This window comes from Ischnura elegans, chromosome 12, assembly GCF_921293095.1.
Source record: "Ischnura elegans chromosome 12, ioIscEleg1.1, whole genome shotgun sequence".
NCBI classification, from domain to species: domain Eukaryota; kingdom Metazoa; phylum Arthropoda; class Insecta; order Odonata; family Coenagrionidae; genus Ischnura; species Ischnura elegans.
Window position 1 is genome coordinate 83,703,347 of NC_060257.1, and position 19,884 is coordinate 83,723,230.

The following is a 19,884-nucleotide window of genomic DNA, read 5'->3' on the forward strand; positions in this document are numbered from 1 at the left end:
AAAGAAATAACATTTGGGATGAGTCAAAGAACATGTATTCTATTTAATATGAATGCGCATACTACTGTGCAATGATTTTGAGGATTGTAACAGTACTCTGAAGGATTCTGTAGATTCTATGTTAAATTCTAATATCAATGACTTCATTTTTTACATCTTATTTTAATTGTAATGCATCTAAAATGTTTTGTAGGTCTTGTGGGATTACTATTGGGTTAAGTTAGCATTTTAACATTATTTTTGTTGATTCTCTTTTAAAGGAATGGAGTAAACACTGGTTCGTTTTGAATGGCAGTGGATTGTTGTACTATCGTGATTCCAGTGCTGAAGGGAAGGGTATATTGGATGGTGTTATTGACCTGGGACTTATAAGTGATGTCAGAGAAACAACAGTTGAGCGCAATCATGGCATTCAGCTGATGGTGAGTGCCTTAATTCTTAGTTTTAAGTTTAGAACTTGTGTGTAATTTTAGAAGTGTTAGTTTAATTTCCTGACTTTTTTTGGTCTTAAGAAATGGGTGGTGATACATAATTTTTTTATAGTTTTTGACAATTTTCCTTAATTCTATTAGAAACACTTGTGACATATGCCTCAGAATATATATTATGATTTGTAGAAAATGAAGCTTCTTGCGCTAAATATTTTGTGTGGTTAAACTTGCCACAATCTGGCTACATCAAAATTATATAAGATCTCAGGCTGGTGTGGGAAAGTTGTCTGTCTCAACACTTTTCAGATTGGTCTAACTAGGCTGTTGTCTATGCCAAAGGGAACAAAGGTTGTCATATCTATTCAAGTTCAATCAGTAAATGTAGTGATGGTCTTTACATTTCACAAGTCACATCTTAGTCCATTAATTTATTAAGCGTAAGGTGAACTTTGATAGAAGTAAGTATTTTCACACGGGCATTGTTATATTCTCATTTATTATTTTTACTTTGAAAGTGAGAGACACATACAGTCCGGCCGCTGAGAGTTGTCCGTTGACAGCTAGAAGGGGTAGGGGGCAAGGTTGCCAGGTAAGAAAGGGAAACGCCCGCATCACATGTAAACTAAAGGGTTTTGTGAAGAAAGCAGCCAGAAGGGACGACGAGCGTGAAGAATCCTTTGTTTTGGCGATTCCCAGAAAGGGCTTGTTTTGGTGGCTCAGGCTTGTTTCAGTGCTTCTTGCACATGTGACAACGTTGTATGAGAAGGCAAGGGTGTGAGGTGCATTTGGGGGACAGCGATTGGCTGAAAACCATGTTGGCGCAGGGTTCTCGGCCCCTCCTTTTAAATTGCCATCGAACAACTCTCGCCGGCTGGACTGTAGTTATTGTTTCCAATTACTATGAAATAGGTACAAGTGAAGACGTTATTCACTTTTTATGAAGATTCATATGAATTTGGTCAATATGCTTCTCTCTTTGTTGCCCTTCACAGACTTGGGATGGGAAGCAGTGTCTGTTGTCTGCCGTTACTCCTGGTATCAGAGCTGGGTGGATTGCTGCCTTGAGAAGAGCAGCCAATTTGCCTTCTTTGCCACTGAAAAACGTGCAATCTGAGCAGTCAAGACTCCCTAGCGAAGGCGGTGGCAGTGGTTCGATATCATCCCAGAGCAATGTGGACTCTTATTCCAAAACCAGTGACCAGTCGCATCACGGATCCAGTAGTCTTTTAAATTTAATGTCTTCACCAATCCAGTTGATGTTTTCTCCAACTCATCACCACGGGATCAAGGATAAGATCTCATCTAGTTACACAAGTCCTTTGGAACAATCACTAATCTCATCACCAAATAACAATGATCACAAGGGACTTGTCAGAGATTCAGCTGCAGTTTCAAATGTAGATGGAATTAAATCTAGTGCAATTAATACTCCGTTAGTCACTGAGAACATTAGTCTGGTAGCGGCGACTGCTACGCCATCAGACACTTCAGATCTTGGGAGTAGTTTATTGGAAGATATCAAGTCGCCTAGTTTCTCCAGTACTAGTTTGGCGAGTACACCAAAGTTTTCAGCGGAAGATAGAGGGTATGAAGATCAAGGTGCTGTAAATGTGTCTGGGTCTCTCTACAACACAGTCAATTCCTCAGCTGATTCCAGCCTTAGTACCCTTGTGCCTTCAAGTCCATCTGCCTTAAATGTGTCTTCCCCTGTCTCTAGTTCAAGAACAAATGCTCACAAACCTCCCGTTTCCCCTGCTGTCAGTTCAACGTCATTTCGTTCTGCCAGGAGACATTCCACATCTCTTTGTGCTCGCCTGTCTGGAAGTGCCATTCCTGACAGAGTTAATTTGGACCATATCACACTGGAGAGAAATTTATCTGACTCTTCGAAGCCTGAAAGGTAAGTCTTCATTTTTGCTCTTAAGTCCTCTCTGTTGGTTTCCTTAAAATAAAGTTATGGTTTCTTGTAGGGATGAGTCGATTCCACTTTTTTTCGATTCCGATTCCTTCAAATAGATTCCCAATTCTCGATTCCGATTCCATCGATTCTTATTCCTTCTAACAGGTGGGATATTGATTTATCTGTAGCATTGCTGTCATTAAAATGTAAGAATTGAATGGAATAAGATAACAATAGCCACGGTGGCTACATCGTCATTTGGCCACGGTGGCTAAACAATAATGTAGCGTTCATTGCGTCCATATACTATACCAGAGCAGCCTTGCGGGCGAACGCAACCTGTCGAGTCCACCCGGAGGCCGCGGCGGCTTATGCCAAGCAAGTATCAACTTTCTCAAGGGTTGCATTGATGAAACTGGGCTATACAAATGCGAATGTGTCTAAATTTTTATTATTGACGCAGACGCGTGTTAGTCTATGAAAAAAAGTTATATAAATAATTTTTCCACGCTCTCTTCGCATATTTATATGAAACTTTTTTCACAGGAAAACTTGCTCTCTACACGTTTTTACTATCATCAGACTTCAGATATCATTCAAAAATAAAAAATATATATTTCAATCTATTTTACGTTAAAATCGGTGGTCCAGATGAATTCTCTGATGGTGATTCATAGTCGCAATAATTTGATTTGCCGCGACCAGCGGTTAATAAAAGAACGAAAAACGCATGCATTGCTTCCCGATCCTGTGGTTTCCATTTTTTTGTCTGAGAGTTGCTCATGAACACGCGCCATTTCAGGGTTCGTCGGTTTGTCGCTCTTGCCGACATTTTCATGTTTCCGAGGCCACTTAGGTGTGTTCATCACAGCTCCCGCGTGCCGGGCGTATCCTCTGGGTGGGCAAGGCTGACACTGCGGCCGCTTAGGTGTGTGGCAGCCTTTATGCCCCAAGCTTATAGTATATGCTCAAAACATGGAAACGATGAAATCGGAATCGACGTAAGATGATCGATTCCAATTCGGTGCCCGAGAATCGGTGGAATCGAGAATTGACATTTGGAATCGACTCATCCCTAGTTTCTTGGTATTTATTTATTCTTGAGAAAATGCACTTAATCAGGCTGCTGTTTTGCAGTCTCTTCATTTATATCCATCCTGCCAAGCCATTTTATTTGGATGAATCATAATAACTTGTATTTCATTTGGCCATCTGTCACGTTCAATTATTATATCTAATTTTTGAGTCAGTGATATGATGAAGAGAATGCATATTTATGCAATTGTTGTGTAATGAATGCAATAATTGTATAGATACATATTTTAAATTTGTTGTCTCGTGAAATTGACGAAGCATAGTGAAAAGTGGAAACTTTGTAATTCTACATGAATTTATTGAAGTACGACCTCTAATGTGCCATGTCGAAACCTTGGTTGTGCGTTAATAAATTCACGTGGAATTACATTGTTTTTCATCTATCGTGATATTCTGAATTACTAAACATCATGGATCTGAATCTCCCATGCTTTTTAATTAACCAGGATTATTATTGGACTCTTTCCCAGCAAATAATATTCTTGAAATGTTGAAGTTTCTCAACAAGGTCAGTAGTTCAGATCTAGCTGGAGTTTCTTTTTCGATAAAAACTTATTGTTAAATATTGTGACCAATTATTGTATTGTTTTGTTGTTATTGTTGTATATTGTGACCAATAAGTGTGATAAAAACTTGTTGGTCATTAATAAGACTAATGTGATGCATTAGCCTTAATAATTGGTGAACATTCTCTATCCATAGCATCAACTGCATTTGAATTACTTACCTATGAATGTCTGGATGGAGTACTTGAATGAAGTCTATGTATCTTTTTCTCTTGGTCCTGTCTTTCATCATATGTTTAACACCTGATGAGTATTCATTTTTTACTTTCTGAAATGCAATAAGTAAAGGTATGCCAATAATGAAACTGCGCATAGCAGATACTTTTGCCAGTGAAGATGCTATTATGCTTAAGGAAATGTCCTGAAGACCTAGAGGATGGTAATTCTGAGTGGAGGAAGAGATAATACTGACACCTAGCCAAATGTTTGCAGTGCATAGAAAATATGTTTATTCAAACCATATTCACAAATAAATGAAATCAAAGGATACTTAAGCAAAAACCTAAGTGAAATTTTCACATTAAAAAATGTATTGTTTAGAATAGAAGTTATTCATTTTAGCCACGTAGTAATATGCAGCAGTGCATCAACTACATATTGAAGATACATGGATAAGATAATGGGTAAAAATTATATGTGCATTCGTGATCAGCTGAAATTGGAACTCTCCTGCTGCTACGCAACAGAGATATATTTCGGAAATTAATCTTGTAAAATGAATGAGATAAGTTAATACAAAACATCCTTAAACTTTTGTGCCAATGTGTTGAGGTGAAGGGAATGTAGGACATTTGTTCAAAGGATATGTAAGGCTCACGGAGCAAAACAGAACTAAATACATAAAACTTAGTAATCTCAGATTAAAAGAATCTGGAATTTCTACTTCAGATTTCCAGGTTGGTTGTCGGATCATAAAAATTATTGTGAGACATAATAAATTAGGAATAAAACTTTGTTATCTCAATTGGTGGTCTCTCCATTATCCATGTTTTTGCCGCGTTGGTTGCCAGATGTTGGCAACAGTTTCACAGGGATTCTATCAGGCATCTTCACATTGCCCTGAAGATGCCTGGTGCAATCCTGCCAAAACTGTCGTCAACCTCTGGCAGCCAATGCAGCGAAAACCTGGAAGGTGGGGAGATGCATGTATCCAGAATGCCACACTAAACTATGAGCCTACTCCTTTCTTATCTCAAGTTTTAATATCTAAGAAGTCTAATCATACTTATATTGATATATTAAAATTATACCTTGAAAAATAGGCACTTTAAAAATTGGAGAGATTTTTAATACAAATATTTATTAGTTTATTTGTCACTAATGAATTTGGTATTTTAAAAGTTAAAAAAATTTAAATTTTAATAACTTTCATTGTGTACATTAATTATATATTTTGTTGAGTATTTTTGCATGTAGTTTTTAATTTCAAATATGAGAAGACCGTTTGCCTGTCGTACCCTCCCCCCAGAAAAAATCCTGTATCCACCCTTGGGCTTAATGGCAATAAAATCTCTGCTATTATTAATTCCCAATCTAATGGGGTTCCGCTCACCTGTAATTATTCTTTTTAGTAGATTTAAACATTGATAAATTTTGAAATGCCTTTACGGTTGTATATCTCTGTAATTTCTTTCCTTTCCTTTGTATCAGGCCAAATTTCTTGCCTCTCAAGTCACCACCAAGTTCCGAGTCCAAGGTTAGAGGGTCCACAGGTTATGCACCAGTGTCTTACATATCGTCGTCTGCGTCATCATGTTCTCTTTCCGATGAGGACTTCCGAACAGCATCAGAGGCATCCCTGCACTCAACACCTATGTCTGAGGTAAAGAATTTGCAAATTTTTAAAATGATTTTTTGTAGTAATCTTTAAGTTTTTTAGGTGTTAATTTGTTGATGTCCTGAAATCTAGTCGTTCCATTCTGAAATCACATCAATCTCTTGACAATGTATCCGTCATTAGCTTTTAAATGAATGACTGTCGAATCTCATGCTTATTAAGCTTCAAAATATTTTTGTTTAGTGGAGGAAAATGATGGAAACTACTTAAGTGGCTTCAGTTTGAAATGGGCTCTAATTTTACCTTGGTCTTTTGCTAAAAATTACAGATTTTTCTTCAGAGGCAAGGAAGATATCTCCAGTAATTATTTAGAGACCTTAATTATCACAATGACCTAATTAGTACAGTGGAACCTCGTTAAAGCGAGTACGGGCTATAGCGACACCCCCGCTATTACGAGAGATAGCCGATGCACCGTCAATTGACCCTATACAGTAAACTCTTGATTTTACGAAGTCAGTGGGACCGGAAAATTGGCACTTCGTAAAATCGAGTTTCGTAAATTCAAACCTTTTTCATAAGTCACGAAAAAAATGTTCGCTTTTGTTTCTTCCGCCGTTTTTTGTCTTTAGTGGTCTTATTTAAATGTTTTCGGTGGTTATTCTCGGTATAATTCATAGAAAAGGCTTTTTGCTATCGATTTATGATGTGAAAAATCGTTAAATAATTATACGACCATGGTTAGGAGCCAATAGCTACTATTAAGTATGCAAAAGATAGATATTTGTTTCTGACACCCACGGAATTTTAGCGGCAGCCGGCCTAACCGCCATTTATGTCGCCCTCTATCGCTCAGTGACGAGAAAAAAAGAAAAACAAGGGTCTTAGCCCGTTTCCAAAATAACCTTCGTAAGTTAATATTTCGAGTTACTTCGTATTTTCAGCAGAATGTGCTCTATTTTCACTGAGATTCAATTACGATCATAAATAACGTAGGATGTGATTATCTTCTGGCGAATATTTGAAGTAAATTCTGTTTGAGTTCTCCGTCCGACTACTGTGTTCCATCATCTTCGCAGACGTTGCCATAAAAGACTTAATTCTTCATCAGGACTGTATTTTTCATACCGGGTGTGAGGTGACCTGTTCATATAGTATGTTTCTCTCCTTTTATGCCGACAGGAGCAAGGATCCAACCGGAAAACGACAGGAGAAACATCTTACAGTATCGGAGAAATATAGATATTATCCACATTGATTGTTTTCCCACAAGAGACGTTTTATCATTTCTCAACGTGGTTAAGTATTGGTTCGCTAGCGTGAATTCCCAGAAAATGACACGCAAAATCTGTACCGTCACCTCATTTAGTTTTCGTGTTCCTTTCCGCCGTATTGAAAGTTAGGCAAAGTATCATTGACACAGAGAAAAGATTTTCTTAGTTTTAGCACTAAAAAATAGTCGCGCCATAATCGTAAATAAATATAGTGTGGAAAGAGCAAAGAAATTAATTTCAATTGAAAAGTCAGCTGAGAAGAAGAGAGACAATTATAAGCGCAGCACCATTTTCCCGATAGTGGAAGATACTTCTTCCGCCTCTCTCCGGTTAATAACTTCCCCCTGTTGCAGGTAAAGATGAACCATGCCCTTCTCCACAATCGGGGAACGTTCCCAGTGGGTGGGGTGAATAAGAGTGGGATGGGGATTGCCTGAGGGAAGTAGTGTGGTCAGCACAAGGACTGGTGAAGGGGGCAGGACAAAGAAGGGTGGGGAAATGGCCTTCAGCTCTGCCTCAGTCTACTTTTGGGGGCCGTATTTTTTTGCGACGCACACAAGCTGTCTCCTTAGGGAGGGAGTGAATGGGAAATGCTGGGGAAGGAGGGGTTTGGGATGCGTAAGGTGGGTGTCAGCAAGATCAGCCAAAGGCGGCAGGAGGGAAGGGACGGCTTTGAAAAGACAGAACCCTAGCATGGGAGAACGGGGAAGCGCCTGAGAAGAAAGTTCATAGTTAGACTTGGAAGTGCGTCTTCATTACGAGAAGCCTGAAATATAAATTGGCGGTAAATAGAGCCCAGTACTTAAGATATTTAAGTTGTTCATTCACAAAGGCCAATATATACACGAAAAGATATTATGGCGTGGATTGCATGTATCAACGTCCATTTCGGGATGTTATTAATTTCTGTTCCCATTTATAAAAGTAGCAAATAGATTTGAAAGAATGATAATCATGAATAAAAATATCTAAATTGATATCCAAACGCACATGAGCAAAATAGATGAATGTATACATATCGATCCATCGTAAGTAATACCGCTCAAGCTTCTTCCGGTATAGGACTTTAAAATTCTGGTTAATGCCTTGGTCCAAGGGCTGGGACTTGCTAGTCGAGTTCTGGGGTATAAAGAGGACTCGAACATTAGCCAATTTTAGATCTTCCACGTATTTATGAACGGTGGCGTTATCCATCATTAAAACAATTTTGCTGTTCTCTCAAGCAATTTTTCTCTGTAGACGTATAACCGTTTGCTGGAAAATTTCTCGGGTCATCCAGCTGTTTTTATTTTCATGGTATAAAACGGGGAGGGCTTCCAATTTTACATGTTTTAAGCACCGTGGCCTTTCAAATTTCCCAATGACAACGGGCTTATTTTGTCCGTGCCCGTTTGGTTGACGCACAGCCCTACAGTAACACGCACTTTACTCTTTTTCCCCCCATAGCACCTTTGCCCTTTGAAACCCAGGGTTGCGTCAGGTAATGCATTAAAAAATAGCCCAGTTTCAGGGGCCAGCGAGGGTGAGCTCGTCGAGGAAAGGGTCCCGGATTAGGGACCCTTCGAAGTGCTTCGGCGAAAAGTAGTCAAGTAGTCTTCAAAGTACAGTCACAGCAGTGCAAAGGGTTAATTAGGGGTGTACGAAATACTCCGCGCGACCTTCCTGACATGTTAAACTACGAATTATTGTCGATGCTATGTTTACGAACAGGCACGTAAATAGGGGCATAATGTCAGCCGCGATATTTTAACTTAACTCCTACTCCCCCTAAATTCCCACAGTGAGGTTTTTGGCGACCCATTTCCCTCCAAAGTTGCATTATCATTTACGATTTCGCACTTTTGATGGACCACAGTTGGAAGCGCTGATTTTTTAGCTACTTACGCCGGCGTAACTAGTTTTGTTGACAAATTTTTCGCCGTAGTTCGTATAAACGAATGCCATTTGCTCCTAGGGACCGAGCCGAGGTTCTTAAATTCAAAAAATTTCGTATAATCGAAACTTCGTATAATCGAATAGCGCCATGTATTTAGCATAGGCTTTTCACCGGGACCGCAATATCACTTCGTATAATCGAAAACTTCGTAAAATCCTGCTTCGTAAAATCAAGAGTTTACTGTAATAAGCGTGTTAAAAAATTCGTTTTTACGAGACCCTTTCGGTGTTGGCTCTCGCCTTAGCGAGGGTTTCACCGCCGGAAGACTTTCATCAAGACTCCTTAACCTCTGTAATTGCTAGCGATCTGTTAGAAATGAAGTTAATGGAGTGCTCAGTCTCAAATTTATGTGGTAAACTGTCGTTCGATAAATATAATGATTGACGAAACAATGCTTTGCATGATTTTTATTCAGTGCGGCGCTTATAAATTGTTTGAATAGTTAGTCGTTATTTGAGTAAGGAAATTTAGTGATGCAAAAAAACATCGCCTTTCGTCTGGATTTATGATTACGTTTATCGGATAGATGTTTATCTGTCGCCGCACCACTCCTGTTCCTGTATATCTGTCCGCAACAGGTATATTGGCTATTATTTGCTCCACCTCCGGTAAAGCGACAATTCGCTATAGCGAGTGTTTATTAGTGCACCGTGGGGTGTCGTTATATCGAGGTTGCACTGTATAAGGTCAAATAGTACTTTCCTTGTTATCGCTAATATTTTATATTGTATGGGAGGAACTTCTGTTACATTTTAAGGATGTTGAACCACATTAGATTCTCATTATTGTCTGCATTTGTGTGGTATTCATTTGATGAGTTTCAAGTTCATTCTGTGGTAATATTTCATAAATATCTTTCTAACATGCTTTTATGCCATGTAACTCTTGAATTTTATTCTTACAGTGCTCTTATTTCTCTGCTAGAAGATAGGGGTTTCTAGTAAAGGATAGTGAAGTGATTGTTGTTGTAAAGCATTTGGTGGCTTATCATTTATGAAACTGTTTGGAGAACCTTGTCATAACTAATCAAAGGATTAGTGTAACCAATGTTATTTAAAATATTGGTGAAAACTATTTTTGAAACTTGATCAATACATTAAAACGTTTGAATAAAGCTTTGCATATAAAAGCATGATTTTTTGAGCAAAGAAAATTAAATAGCCACTTTGAAAGCCATTTTATCAAAACTATCATAATTTATCGGCTTACCTGTTAATAAAAAGTAATACTGTATACATCATGTGTTATTTTGTCGAAAAATGGTGCAAAAATATCATTATGCTAAATTATTGTCGTACAACTTGATGGTCTTTCATTTTTCAGCTAATCGTTGACAACAATTGTAATTCCATCGCGTGGTCCAAGAGTGATCAAACAAAAGGAGAAACATCTAGTACCCAGATGGCTGGTGACATTGCTAATGATCTGGGTTCAATGCTTCCTCCTTCACCACCGCTAAACAGGACCCCAATCTCACGTGTCAAAGAGAGAGCAAGGTGAGGATACCACACTTGTAGTTAGTATACTTCGTTGCAGTGCACTGAATCTTCAAACTTCAGAATAAATGCATGAATATTTCGTGGAACAATAACTACCCTAGTGATTTTCCTTTTTTTTTGTTTTTACCAACAATTCATCAAATTGATTATTTGTTAATTTTGAATAATTTGGAGATAATGAAACACATTTTTGTTTCGTTGGTGATGTAAGTCTGTTTACAATTCTGTGGTGCATTGTTTTCTTTCTTGTATTTTACTCACTAAGCATTAGTCCATGAAAATAAATAATTTAATGAAAATCTTGCTTGTGCAAGACTTCTTTTTGTTTTGGTGTTGGAATATCTGCACCCAGAATAGAATTTAATTCCCTAAAGTATGCATACCACATTTTCATCTGTCCAAAATAAGTTCATATGATTATGGCCTAAGATGTTGTTTTTAGTCTAAAATGATAACTTTTTCAGTCTGGCAAAAGGATATTTTTTCTTTTTTAGATATTGTTTCCTCATTTTTTTCATTATGTCTTTTTTAATAAGATGGAATATTGTATTTTGGGTATCATTAATAATTGTCCAGATTTACTTGCACCTTTCATCTTTATTTTCGGAAAAATCCCATTAGAAAAGATGCAGTCAATTAGTTGTTTGTAACTTGACAGATTCTGCCAAATGGGCCTAAAATATCATAGTTTTAAGTTTATTTTTTCTTGTTACGGTGGATGAAGTGCTCTGTATCCCGTGATGTCGGGAGAGTAAATTCAGAGAAATCAATATTATTATCTTTATATGGTAATTTAGTTGAGGCCTTTGTAATTTTACTTCTCTTTCTTTGTTATTTTACTGCCTTATAGTTTCTAGTTGCTAGTTTCATAATAATTATTCTATTTTTTCTTTATTATATGGCTTGAGCATAAATAATATTTGCTGCTTTTAAATAAAAAATCTGCATTTTCTTGCTCTCTTTCTCATGAAAGTTGATTTTGGATTTTGTTTATTTCTTTCAAAGATCCATCCTTCATCTAGGACTAGTCAATTTATACAGTTTTTATATCTTTATTAAAGTTAATGAAATGTATTGTTTGTTAATTCGATCCATTAATGGTCTCTTACCTTTTTCATTTTAGATGTCGAGTAGTAAGGAGATCCAAAACACCTCCTGAAGAAAATATCCAGTCTATGAAGATCGAGTCATTATCTAAAAAGGTAAGTTCAGAATGGCTTCTTTGTGCTTTGACAATATCCTTTGGTCTGATTACATTTTCATCTTTACCAGCGGAATAAAGTGACAGTTATTCCCAGATTCCTAAAATTCCCATGTATTAATTGCTATCAGTTTTCAAGTTGTGAAGTCCTTAAACATTTGGTCAAATTTTAAACTATTGTAATGTTGCCTTTGACCTTTGTAAAAATTAGTTTTCCTGCCATCATTATCCTTATTGTTCAGTAAGGGAAACGTGATCAAGGTTAGCCTTCAGAATTGTTGAAGGCAGTCATTTCAGACTTAATTTGGAGAAATAACATAATTAAATAATAATAAAACTTGGAATTTCCCACAAATAAAAATTTAATACGATTGGTTTCAATGTTTCAAAATCAGTGTCATTAAATTTATATCGGTAGAAAGATGCCAATTTTTTTGTTATTTAATTCAGAATTGTTGATGCATGCAAGAATGAATTGCACTCAAATTCCCCACTTATGTCCTCTAGAATTTTAAGCAACACCAGAATTAGGATTTAATTTGGGAAAATTGTTGCACAAAAGAAGCTTACTTGGAGATCTTGAAAAAATAACTCCTAAAGTCAACATCATTTGACCTTGCGAATCAAGTATTTCTTTCAATTTAATTGCTCTTTATGTTGAAAATACTCTTGTGTCTCTTTTATATTGTTCACTGATGTTGTTTGCTAATATTCTGCTTCTACATTCTGTAGCTCTAATTTTTGAACAACCGTTTCTCTCTAGGTGAAAGAGCTAGTGGCAGCCCTTGCTGCCAAGGAAGCAGAATTGAGGCTGAAGGAAAAGTCAGAAGAATCTTTAGCCTTAGCTGCAAAAGAAAGGTTTGAATTTCTCCCTATTAAGCCATTCTTGAAATATCTGTTCTTAAAAAATTGTTTCATTTGATTATGTTAAATATTTTGGTTGTTTTCATTGTTTGTATTTTCTCTTTCGTCTCTGCCTCATGCTTGTCTCTCTTTGTTCCAGAACAATGAATGGAATGAGTGTTTTGAAAGCTGAAGCTTCCACTCAGGCGTCAGGTGACAGGAAGTGTGAATGTGTTTCTGTACTAAGGCAAAATTCTGAAGAAGAAATAACAACATTGTCCATGAACTCACAGGTATTTTTCATTAGTGACTATTTTCTGGAAATATCAGTCTTTTTATCTTAATTCCAAGTAATGCTTGTGCACTATCAATTTAAGAAAATGTGAGGTCATACCATCTCTAAACAGGTTGATGACATTACTGCTGATTCTCTGATTATAACTGTACTCTTGTTAGGTAGGCATGGTAGGTTTTATTGGATGATCCTTCACCCTCAAGAAAAAATTATTCCTGTAGACCATTCCCGAAAAAGTTAGATTCATCTGCGTTTGAGTCATATCGAGAGAAAGAGATGATTACTATAATCAAAGAAGTGTCCTTTGCCATGTCACCCTTACCCAGCTTTAAGGCCACTCAAATACACCAGCAACAGTTAAGATCTGTAAATTATTTTCTTGAAATTTGCCTTTCTCTGACCTCACAAATTTCCAGTTGCCTTTTAGGTTTGCTAAACCATTGGGAACCCTCTGCCTGGCATGCATGAAGTATCCATTGTTTCCTAGGCAGCACTGAAGATGTGGAGCTTAATGGTTTTTTTGAACAGCAGACATTTTCATTTGCATTTTCCGCTCATTAAAACTTCATAATGTGTATTTTTAGGACTTATGGGATTAGGTGTTTCTTTTTCATAATTTTGTGGGGTCAAAAATTTCATTTAACCATTTTTTTCTGTTGGTGTTCTAACAAATGAGAATCTGCAACACTTATTGTGTATCTTATTTTCAGCCGTCCTTTTTTATATTTGACTAAAGAATAGGGATGGTCGGATCCAAATATCTGCGGATATTGCCCTTCATCGGATACATCGGATCCAGAGTCGCGGAAGACATCGCATCTGGATCTGAAATTTTGAATAATAGATTCAGTGAATGCAACTCCCCATAAGGGTGGAAAGAGTTCCGATTCTCTCTCCGAATGCGCTGTCGCATTGCAAATCTTGTCCTACTCACAAACTGTTTTGTTTGAAAGCTCTCACAGAGGTTACGTAGGAGAATTTCAGCCGTGGAAAATAAAAATGGCAAAATACGACTGGCACATAGTGTGACTCTTCCCAAGAGATTGAACAATCATCAGAGGAATCTCAGCGTCAGGAATTTGAAAATGCATTTGGATCCGAAAATATCCGATCCAAAAGATCCGGCTCCGAAAATCAAGGATCCGATCAGAATTCGGATACCGAAAAAGATCCTGGATCCGTCCATCCCTAATAGAGAATAATATTTTTTAGGGGAGTGTTTGTAGATCTGTTTACATTAAGAGAGCAAGTAGAGCATAGTGGCACTGTGGGTGGGGCATTAGAGTAATAATCAATGGGTCCGGGTTCATATCCCATTTGAAGCCTTTGGACACCCCCTGAGAAGGGATTTGGTGTGAAGTGGCCTTTGGTGTGAAGTGGCCTCAGGAAAGGAAGTGGCCCTTACAAAACAGAATCGTTCCGAGACCTTGTTTGTAACTTGAAAAGCCTAAGCAACGCAATGAAGCGTGTAGTTATCCTGCAGAAGTCAACACTGCAGTGCATTTTTGCTCTAACTTACGATTGTGATGAAATGATCTAGCTGCTTCCGCGACGGTACTGGAGTCGAAAAAATTTCACTGCTCATGGTAAGGAAGATGAGGAGAAGCGCTGGACAGTTCCTGACTTCACAACAGTTTAATTGATACTTTGATTGGACTTTGCCCCAAGTGCAAGTCCCTCTACGCCACACCGAGTTGCAATGGCCAACCGCAAAAGCATCAAATTTGAAATTTTGGGCACATTAGAATTTTTTGAATATTCGTATCTCCGAAAGTTCGTAAGTCGAATGTCAGTAATTAGAAGACTTAATGTACGTGAAATTTTCAGTCCTAACTTACTATGGAATGAACCACAGTCTCTATCTTGTCTATTGTCAACCTGCAGGTGAAAGTACTTAGTGGTGAAAGAGGTTATTTTATTTGCCCGCGTACAGTACACTTCCGATTATCCTAATGGGCTAATGATGGGGAGAAACGGCGCGAATAATCAGAAAATACGGATAACCCAAACTTTCACTTAAATGTCTTGCAGTGTTCATAATTCACCTAAAACAAACAATATATTAATATTTATGCAGTTATTCTGTTACTTTAGAGTGCTTCCCGGACTCAATGAGAGCTTTCTTCATCAGTTCGCGATCTTTTTAGCGGCGATAACATGGTTGTACTCGTACTATTAATGCTCCATGCAAGGCCTGGTTTCAAAAACCACACATCCGTGGCTGTGTAATCACGGATACAGAAAATTGGTTTTCACGAATGCTTCAAAACCACTGCTCAACGTTGGAAACTACACTGTCAGGCACCACGCCATGTAGTCGTGTCTCGCACAAGTTGCCCGGGTTGCAACTGCTGCGGGACGTGTATCTGTGATCAAGGAGCACGGTTGTGCACTGCGAGGCTTGGAAAACAGGAACATGGTACTCCTGTGAATGCAGCTAGCGAGTGATCACTTCCCTTTTACGAAGGGGATTCTAACGGAAATAATAAGCCTGGTGTATCCCAGCATTAATGCAGTACCGTATAAGCGCGTGTAAGAGGCACACCTTTTTTCCCAAACATTGCAGCCGAAAATGGGGGTGCGCCTCTTACACAAACTTCTTATCTTCCCCCCCTCCCCTACCCGGTCGCAAGTCCAAGGGGAACTGAGGGGCCTTGGTTTACAGCGTGAGTCAGTCATCTGAAACCCTGGGTCAAAATCAAACGGCAGGTAGGGGAGTTTCTCCCTTAGTGACGTATTTTTAAAATGCTCCTGTTTGAATTTCTTGTAAGCATCGCGCCGTCACGTCGGTACCCCAGAGGTGAACATTGAAAAGATCGCGCGGGGTGATTCACTCCTGAGCGCGCGCTAAATTTACTGCCTGAGTGGGTATCCCGCGGCATTTATACTGCATATAGTAATCGCTTATCAAACGTATAGAAACGCGTAGTTTTGAAGGACATACCTGATTCGTCAACATCTGTCTTGCCGAGCAATTTCCATTACGCTGAGCACCTGATTTTTCAAAAGTTATCTTCAGACGCTAATATGAGGCTTTTTCAACTGAAAATTATATTGGTGTCAAAACCTGCGGTTTAAAAAATTCGAACGAGTGTGTTCATTGTTGGACTAGCGCTGAAGGAGAGGTCGAGGGGAAGGAGCGCGCTCCATATTTCAAGCTACGAGGCTATGAGCGAAGGAGCAAGGGAAGAACACGTCCGATCTTGCATGTGACGTCGTTGCCTTTAAAGTGAAGAGGCGAAGGCACAGCAATATGATATACGCAGTTTGCGTTGCTTGAAGTTTCCAGTCCGTCTCGTCTTGTTTGAATGCGCTTATGCTACGCTTGTTTCTTCCGAAATTGTGCTGTTTGGACTATGTTGAATATTAGTAGCCTTGATTTAGCTATAAATCTTTGTGTCAATCAATTAGAGCTCAAAAAACTTAAATGCTGTAAGATATACATCGCGTTTGGTCTAATTCTTTTTAGAACCTCGTGCGTGTCTTGCAATTGCTGAAAGATATTGACATATCTCAGAAGGTGACTCACCTAGCATTTGACCTCCAGAAACTCGGAGAATTGAACCTGGTAGACCGAAAAAGGTCAGTTGGTGAGATGGGGTAGGGATGAAACGCGTTTCCATTGATCCCCTGTAACTTGATAATTTCCTATTTTCCTATGGAGTCCCGGAAAGGAAAAAAACGGCCCCTTGCACACACACCGAATTTGGACGGCCAGTAAAATATCGGCCGATATTTTACCGGCGAAGCGATGCTTGCACACACACCGGATTTTTACCGGTCAAACGATAAGTTGCTATGTTTTTGAGCCGGCGACGGCGATCCACAGTGACAATGGCCGGCAGCTAACCGGCATTTAGCCGGTGCCGGCGCGTGTTCGGTACGTGTGCAAGCTCCAATGCTCTCCCATTGTTCACTATTGGAATGTGGACGGCCGATATTTTACCTGCCGTCCAAAATCGGTGTGTGTGCAAGGGGCCTTAAATCTACGACGTGGTTATTATCCTAAGGCGCTGAGATTGCCCCGATTGTTGTCCTATCTCTTGGGAAGGTTCATGCTATGTGCCTGTCGTGTTTTGCCTTAAAATTTTTCACGGATGCAATTCTATTGCAGTACTCCTGCGAGAGCTTTTAAACAAAATTGTTCGTGAGTAGGACAAGCAACGTAGAGCGATGACGTATGCGAAGAGAGGATCGGAACTCTTTCTACTCCCTCTTATGCCGCTATTACCGCCGCAGTTATCAAAATTTCCTCTTTCAAATAGTACTGAAAGAGGAAATTTCGATAACTGTCGAAATTCAAGGCATACGTCTGCAACACCGCACGATAGGATAAAAAAATACCGTAAAATTTTTTTTCTTCATAGCTTCCTTCCTCAAAATAGGGGTGCGCCTCTTACACGTGTGCGCCTCTTACACAAGCTTATACGGTAATTCCGATGTGTCAGAATTTATTTTTTAAATTAAGATCGCTGAAAAAATTGAGCGATAGTGAAAATCATGCATGGATACTTTGAAACCCAGATAAACCGCAGCCGAATAATCGGGAGTCTGCTGTACTACCTCATCAAGGCATTCCCTCCCTTCTCTACAGCAATATAAATGTTGTTAGTCCTTAAACCCTATGTTTAGAGATGGGGATGGAATTTGTAGTATTGATTGAATCTTTGACTCAAAGATTTGGCCCATCACTACTAGCAGGGTTTTATGAGGAACTTTCTTTTTTCAGGGGCTTCAAAGTTCCTCAAAGTTTGGTGAATTTGAAGAAGGGGCTCAGACTCCAGTGGCAGTGTCTATGAGAAGGCTGTCATCCTCTGCTGGGAGTACTTCGCATGCATTACCAAGGATGGGCTCACTCTCGGATCTTACCAATGTAGATCTTGACCTAGATGTGTCTTCAATGGACCAAGAAAGGTATTTTGAGAGCATTTTTAGGGATTATGTATTTTCTAATCAGCTTGTAACTTGTTTGAGGAAATGTTTGGCTAAATTTTTATGCTGTTTCAAAGCTGTATTTGCAAAAATAATACATTACATGATGTAAATTTACTTTAATAATTTAAAACTTAAAATGAAGAATTTTATTTGTGTGAGAATGTGAGTGAAGGATATTTTTTTTAGCATAATTATAACTACTGAAGTAATTATTTTATGACATTTACATTTTATCTAAATGTTGATCCATAGCTAATTAATATCTGAAGTAAATGTAAATTTGAAATGTGGATGATAGTTTGAGGGCTGTTATGTTTAATATCAGTGGATATTTTACAGGTATTTTTTTTGAATGGTTTTTAGCATGCCCTTGAGTACTAAACAACTTTTATAGGTTGATCGAAGAATGGTGTAGTCTCAGAGCTCGCTTTGAAAAGGCTGTCCGTGAGATCCATGCCCTGAAGAAAGAACTTCGTGCCTGCCAGGGTAAAGTCGATGCCCTTGAATTGGAAAGCAGTGCTACCTCTATGTGCTTGGAGCGGGAAAGGAGGAGGGCAGAAGCGGACATGTCTCTTATGGTTAATCGTGTCCAGGACTTAACAGTGAAGTTGAGTGCTGCCGAAAAACAGGTAAAATATTAGAATGGGCCTGACATTTTTAACGAAGTTCCTAATTTGCTTATAAAATAATGGTAATGAAGGGCTATGTAATTATTCTCTCGCTCATAAATATTTTTTTCTGCGTCAATTTATTGTTTTGAGCATAGCCTTGCAGGGCTTCTCTGAATGCATGTGTGCTAGCAAAATTTTACTGCCAAAAAAGTTCCTTGCAGTTTCAGTGGAGATTCCTGTTTCTTGAGTTTACATTTTTTTATTGCTTCAACAGTTTTTTCATGTTAACCCTTTTACTGCCACCGGGCCGATATATCGGCCTTCGCTGGTTGAGCGAAAACTGCCAGGGGCCGATTTATTGGCCCGAATTATTTCACTTTTTTTTTCATGATTGTGGCCTTTTCAACGGCTATAATTTATGTAAACCCCCATAATCTATCTATGGTTATAAGATGTAAGTATATCTTAAGAATTGGGAAAAAAATTTAGACGTATTAAATAAAATTAAGTAGCTGAAAAATTTTTAAATCTGAAAAGTTGCTAATTCCGGAAAATAGCCTTGGCAGTCTTCGTACATCCCACGTGAAATGGGCTGGCAGTATAAGGGTTAAATAAGCTTGTGATTGATTCAAATGGCCTCTCACTTTTATGTTTAATGCTGCAGCTTCCCTCTATTGCTATTGTGCCTGATTTTAAAGTAATGTTATCGGTTGATAATTTTTTGATAAGTGTTAGCTTTTGCTATTTATTAATTATTTTATTGCTTTAGTTTAAGTGGTGCGTAAAATATTATCTTTTTAATGTTTTGTGGCGTACTTTGTAGGTGCGTCAACTGAAGCAGAAGACTTCACGAGTGGAGTCGAGGGAGAAGAGGAGATCTCTTTCTCTTCGAGGTGCCAGGGATGGTGGCAGAAGTGGCACTGACCCATCTCTCGGAACTGCTGGAAGGCTACCTAAAGAGATCTCTGATCGGTTGGCTCGCCTGGAAGCAACGCTTGGGGCAATCAGGGGAAGTGCTCCTACGGAGCCTGTCCTTGTGAAGTCTCCTAGTTTGTCTTCAGTGGCTGAAAATCAGGCTGCTACCAAAGATAAGGATGAAAGGCACAAAGTCCGAGATCAAGTACCTACTGATGGGAAGATTATTGTGCTCTCAGAAGTGGTAGATGATAAAGAAGATGTTCGGCATAAAGTCTCACACCCTAGCTCAAAGGAGAAGGATAATGCAAAAAATTATGCGGCAGCTAATGTCGGCATTACTTCAGGAAATGGAGGCCCAGCTTCAAGTGGTTAGTATTTTTCTATCATCTATTATTTCTTATATATGGTTTTGATTGCATAATGCTATTGAAGATATACCATGATGAAATGTAATGAGATTACTAGGAATAGGGAATTCGCGTGAGTTTTGGGAACTATGTCATTACGAAAGGGATCCTTAGAAGTGTACATTGCAAATTAACTCATTTGAATTCGGAAAATTGCCAGTGGTATTGAAGCCAGGAGTATGGTCAAAGGGCAATC

The 19,884-nt window shown here is 38.6% G+C and overlaps 1 protein-coding gene across 3 annotated transcripts in view; it reads left to right on the top strand.

Moving 5' to 3' along the window:
• The window catches only part of LOC124168880 (protein outspread), a 45,520-nt gene that overhangs the window by 13,360 nt on the left and 12,276 nt on the right, over positions 1–19,884 (top strand). For all 3 annotated transcript variants that reach the window (XM_046547250.1, XM_046547248.1, XM_046547249.1), the window contains exons 9-18: positions 261–422; positions 1,424–2,331; positions 5,643–5,814; positions 10,303–10,475; positions 11,602–11,680; positions 12,443–12,537; positions 12,683–12,815; positions 17,547–17,731; positions 18,147–18,381; positions 19,187–19,649. In XM_046547250.1, the coding sequence (XP_046403206.1) occupies positions 261–422; positions 1,424–2,331; positions 5,643–5,814; positions 10,303–10,475; positions 11,602–11,680; positions 12,443–12,537; positions 12,683–12,815; positions 17,547–17,731; positions 18,147–18,381; positions 19,187–19,649 (2,605 nt within the window). The remainder of the gene's footprint in view (positions 1–260; positions 423–1,423; positions 2,332–5,642; positions 5,815–10,302; positions 10,476–11,601; positions 11,681–12,442; positions 12,538–12,682; positions 12,816–17,546; positions 17,732–18,146; positions 18,382–19,186; positions 19,650–19,884) is intronic.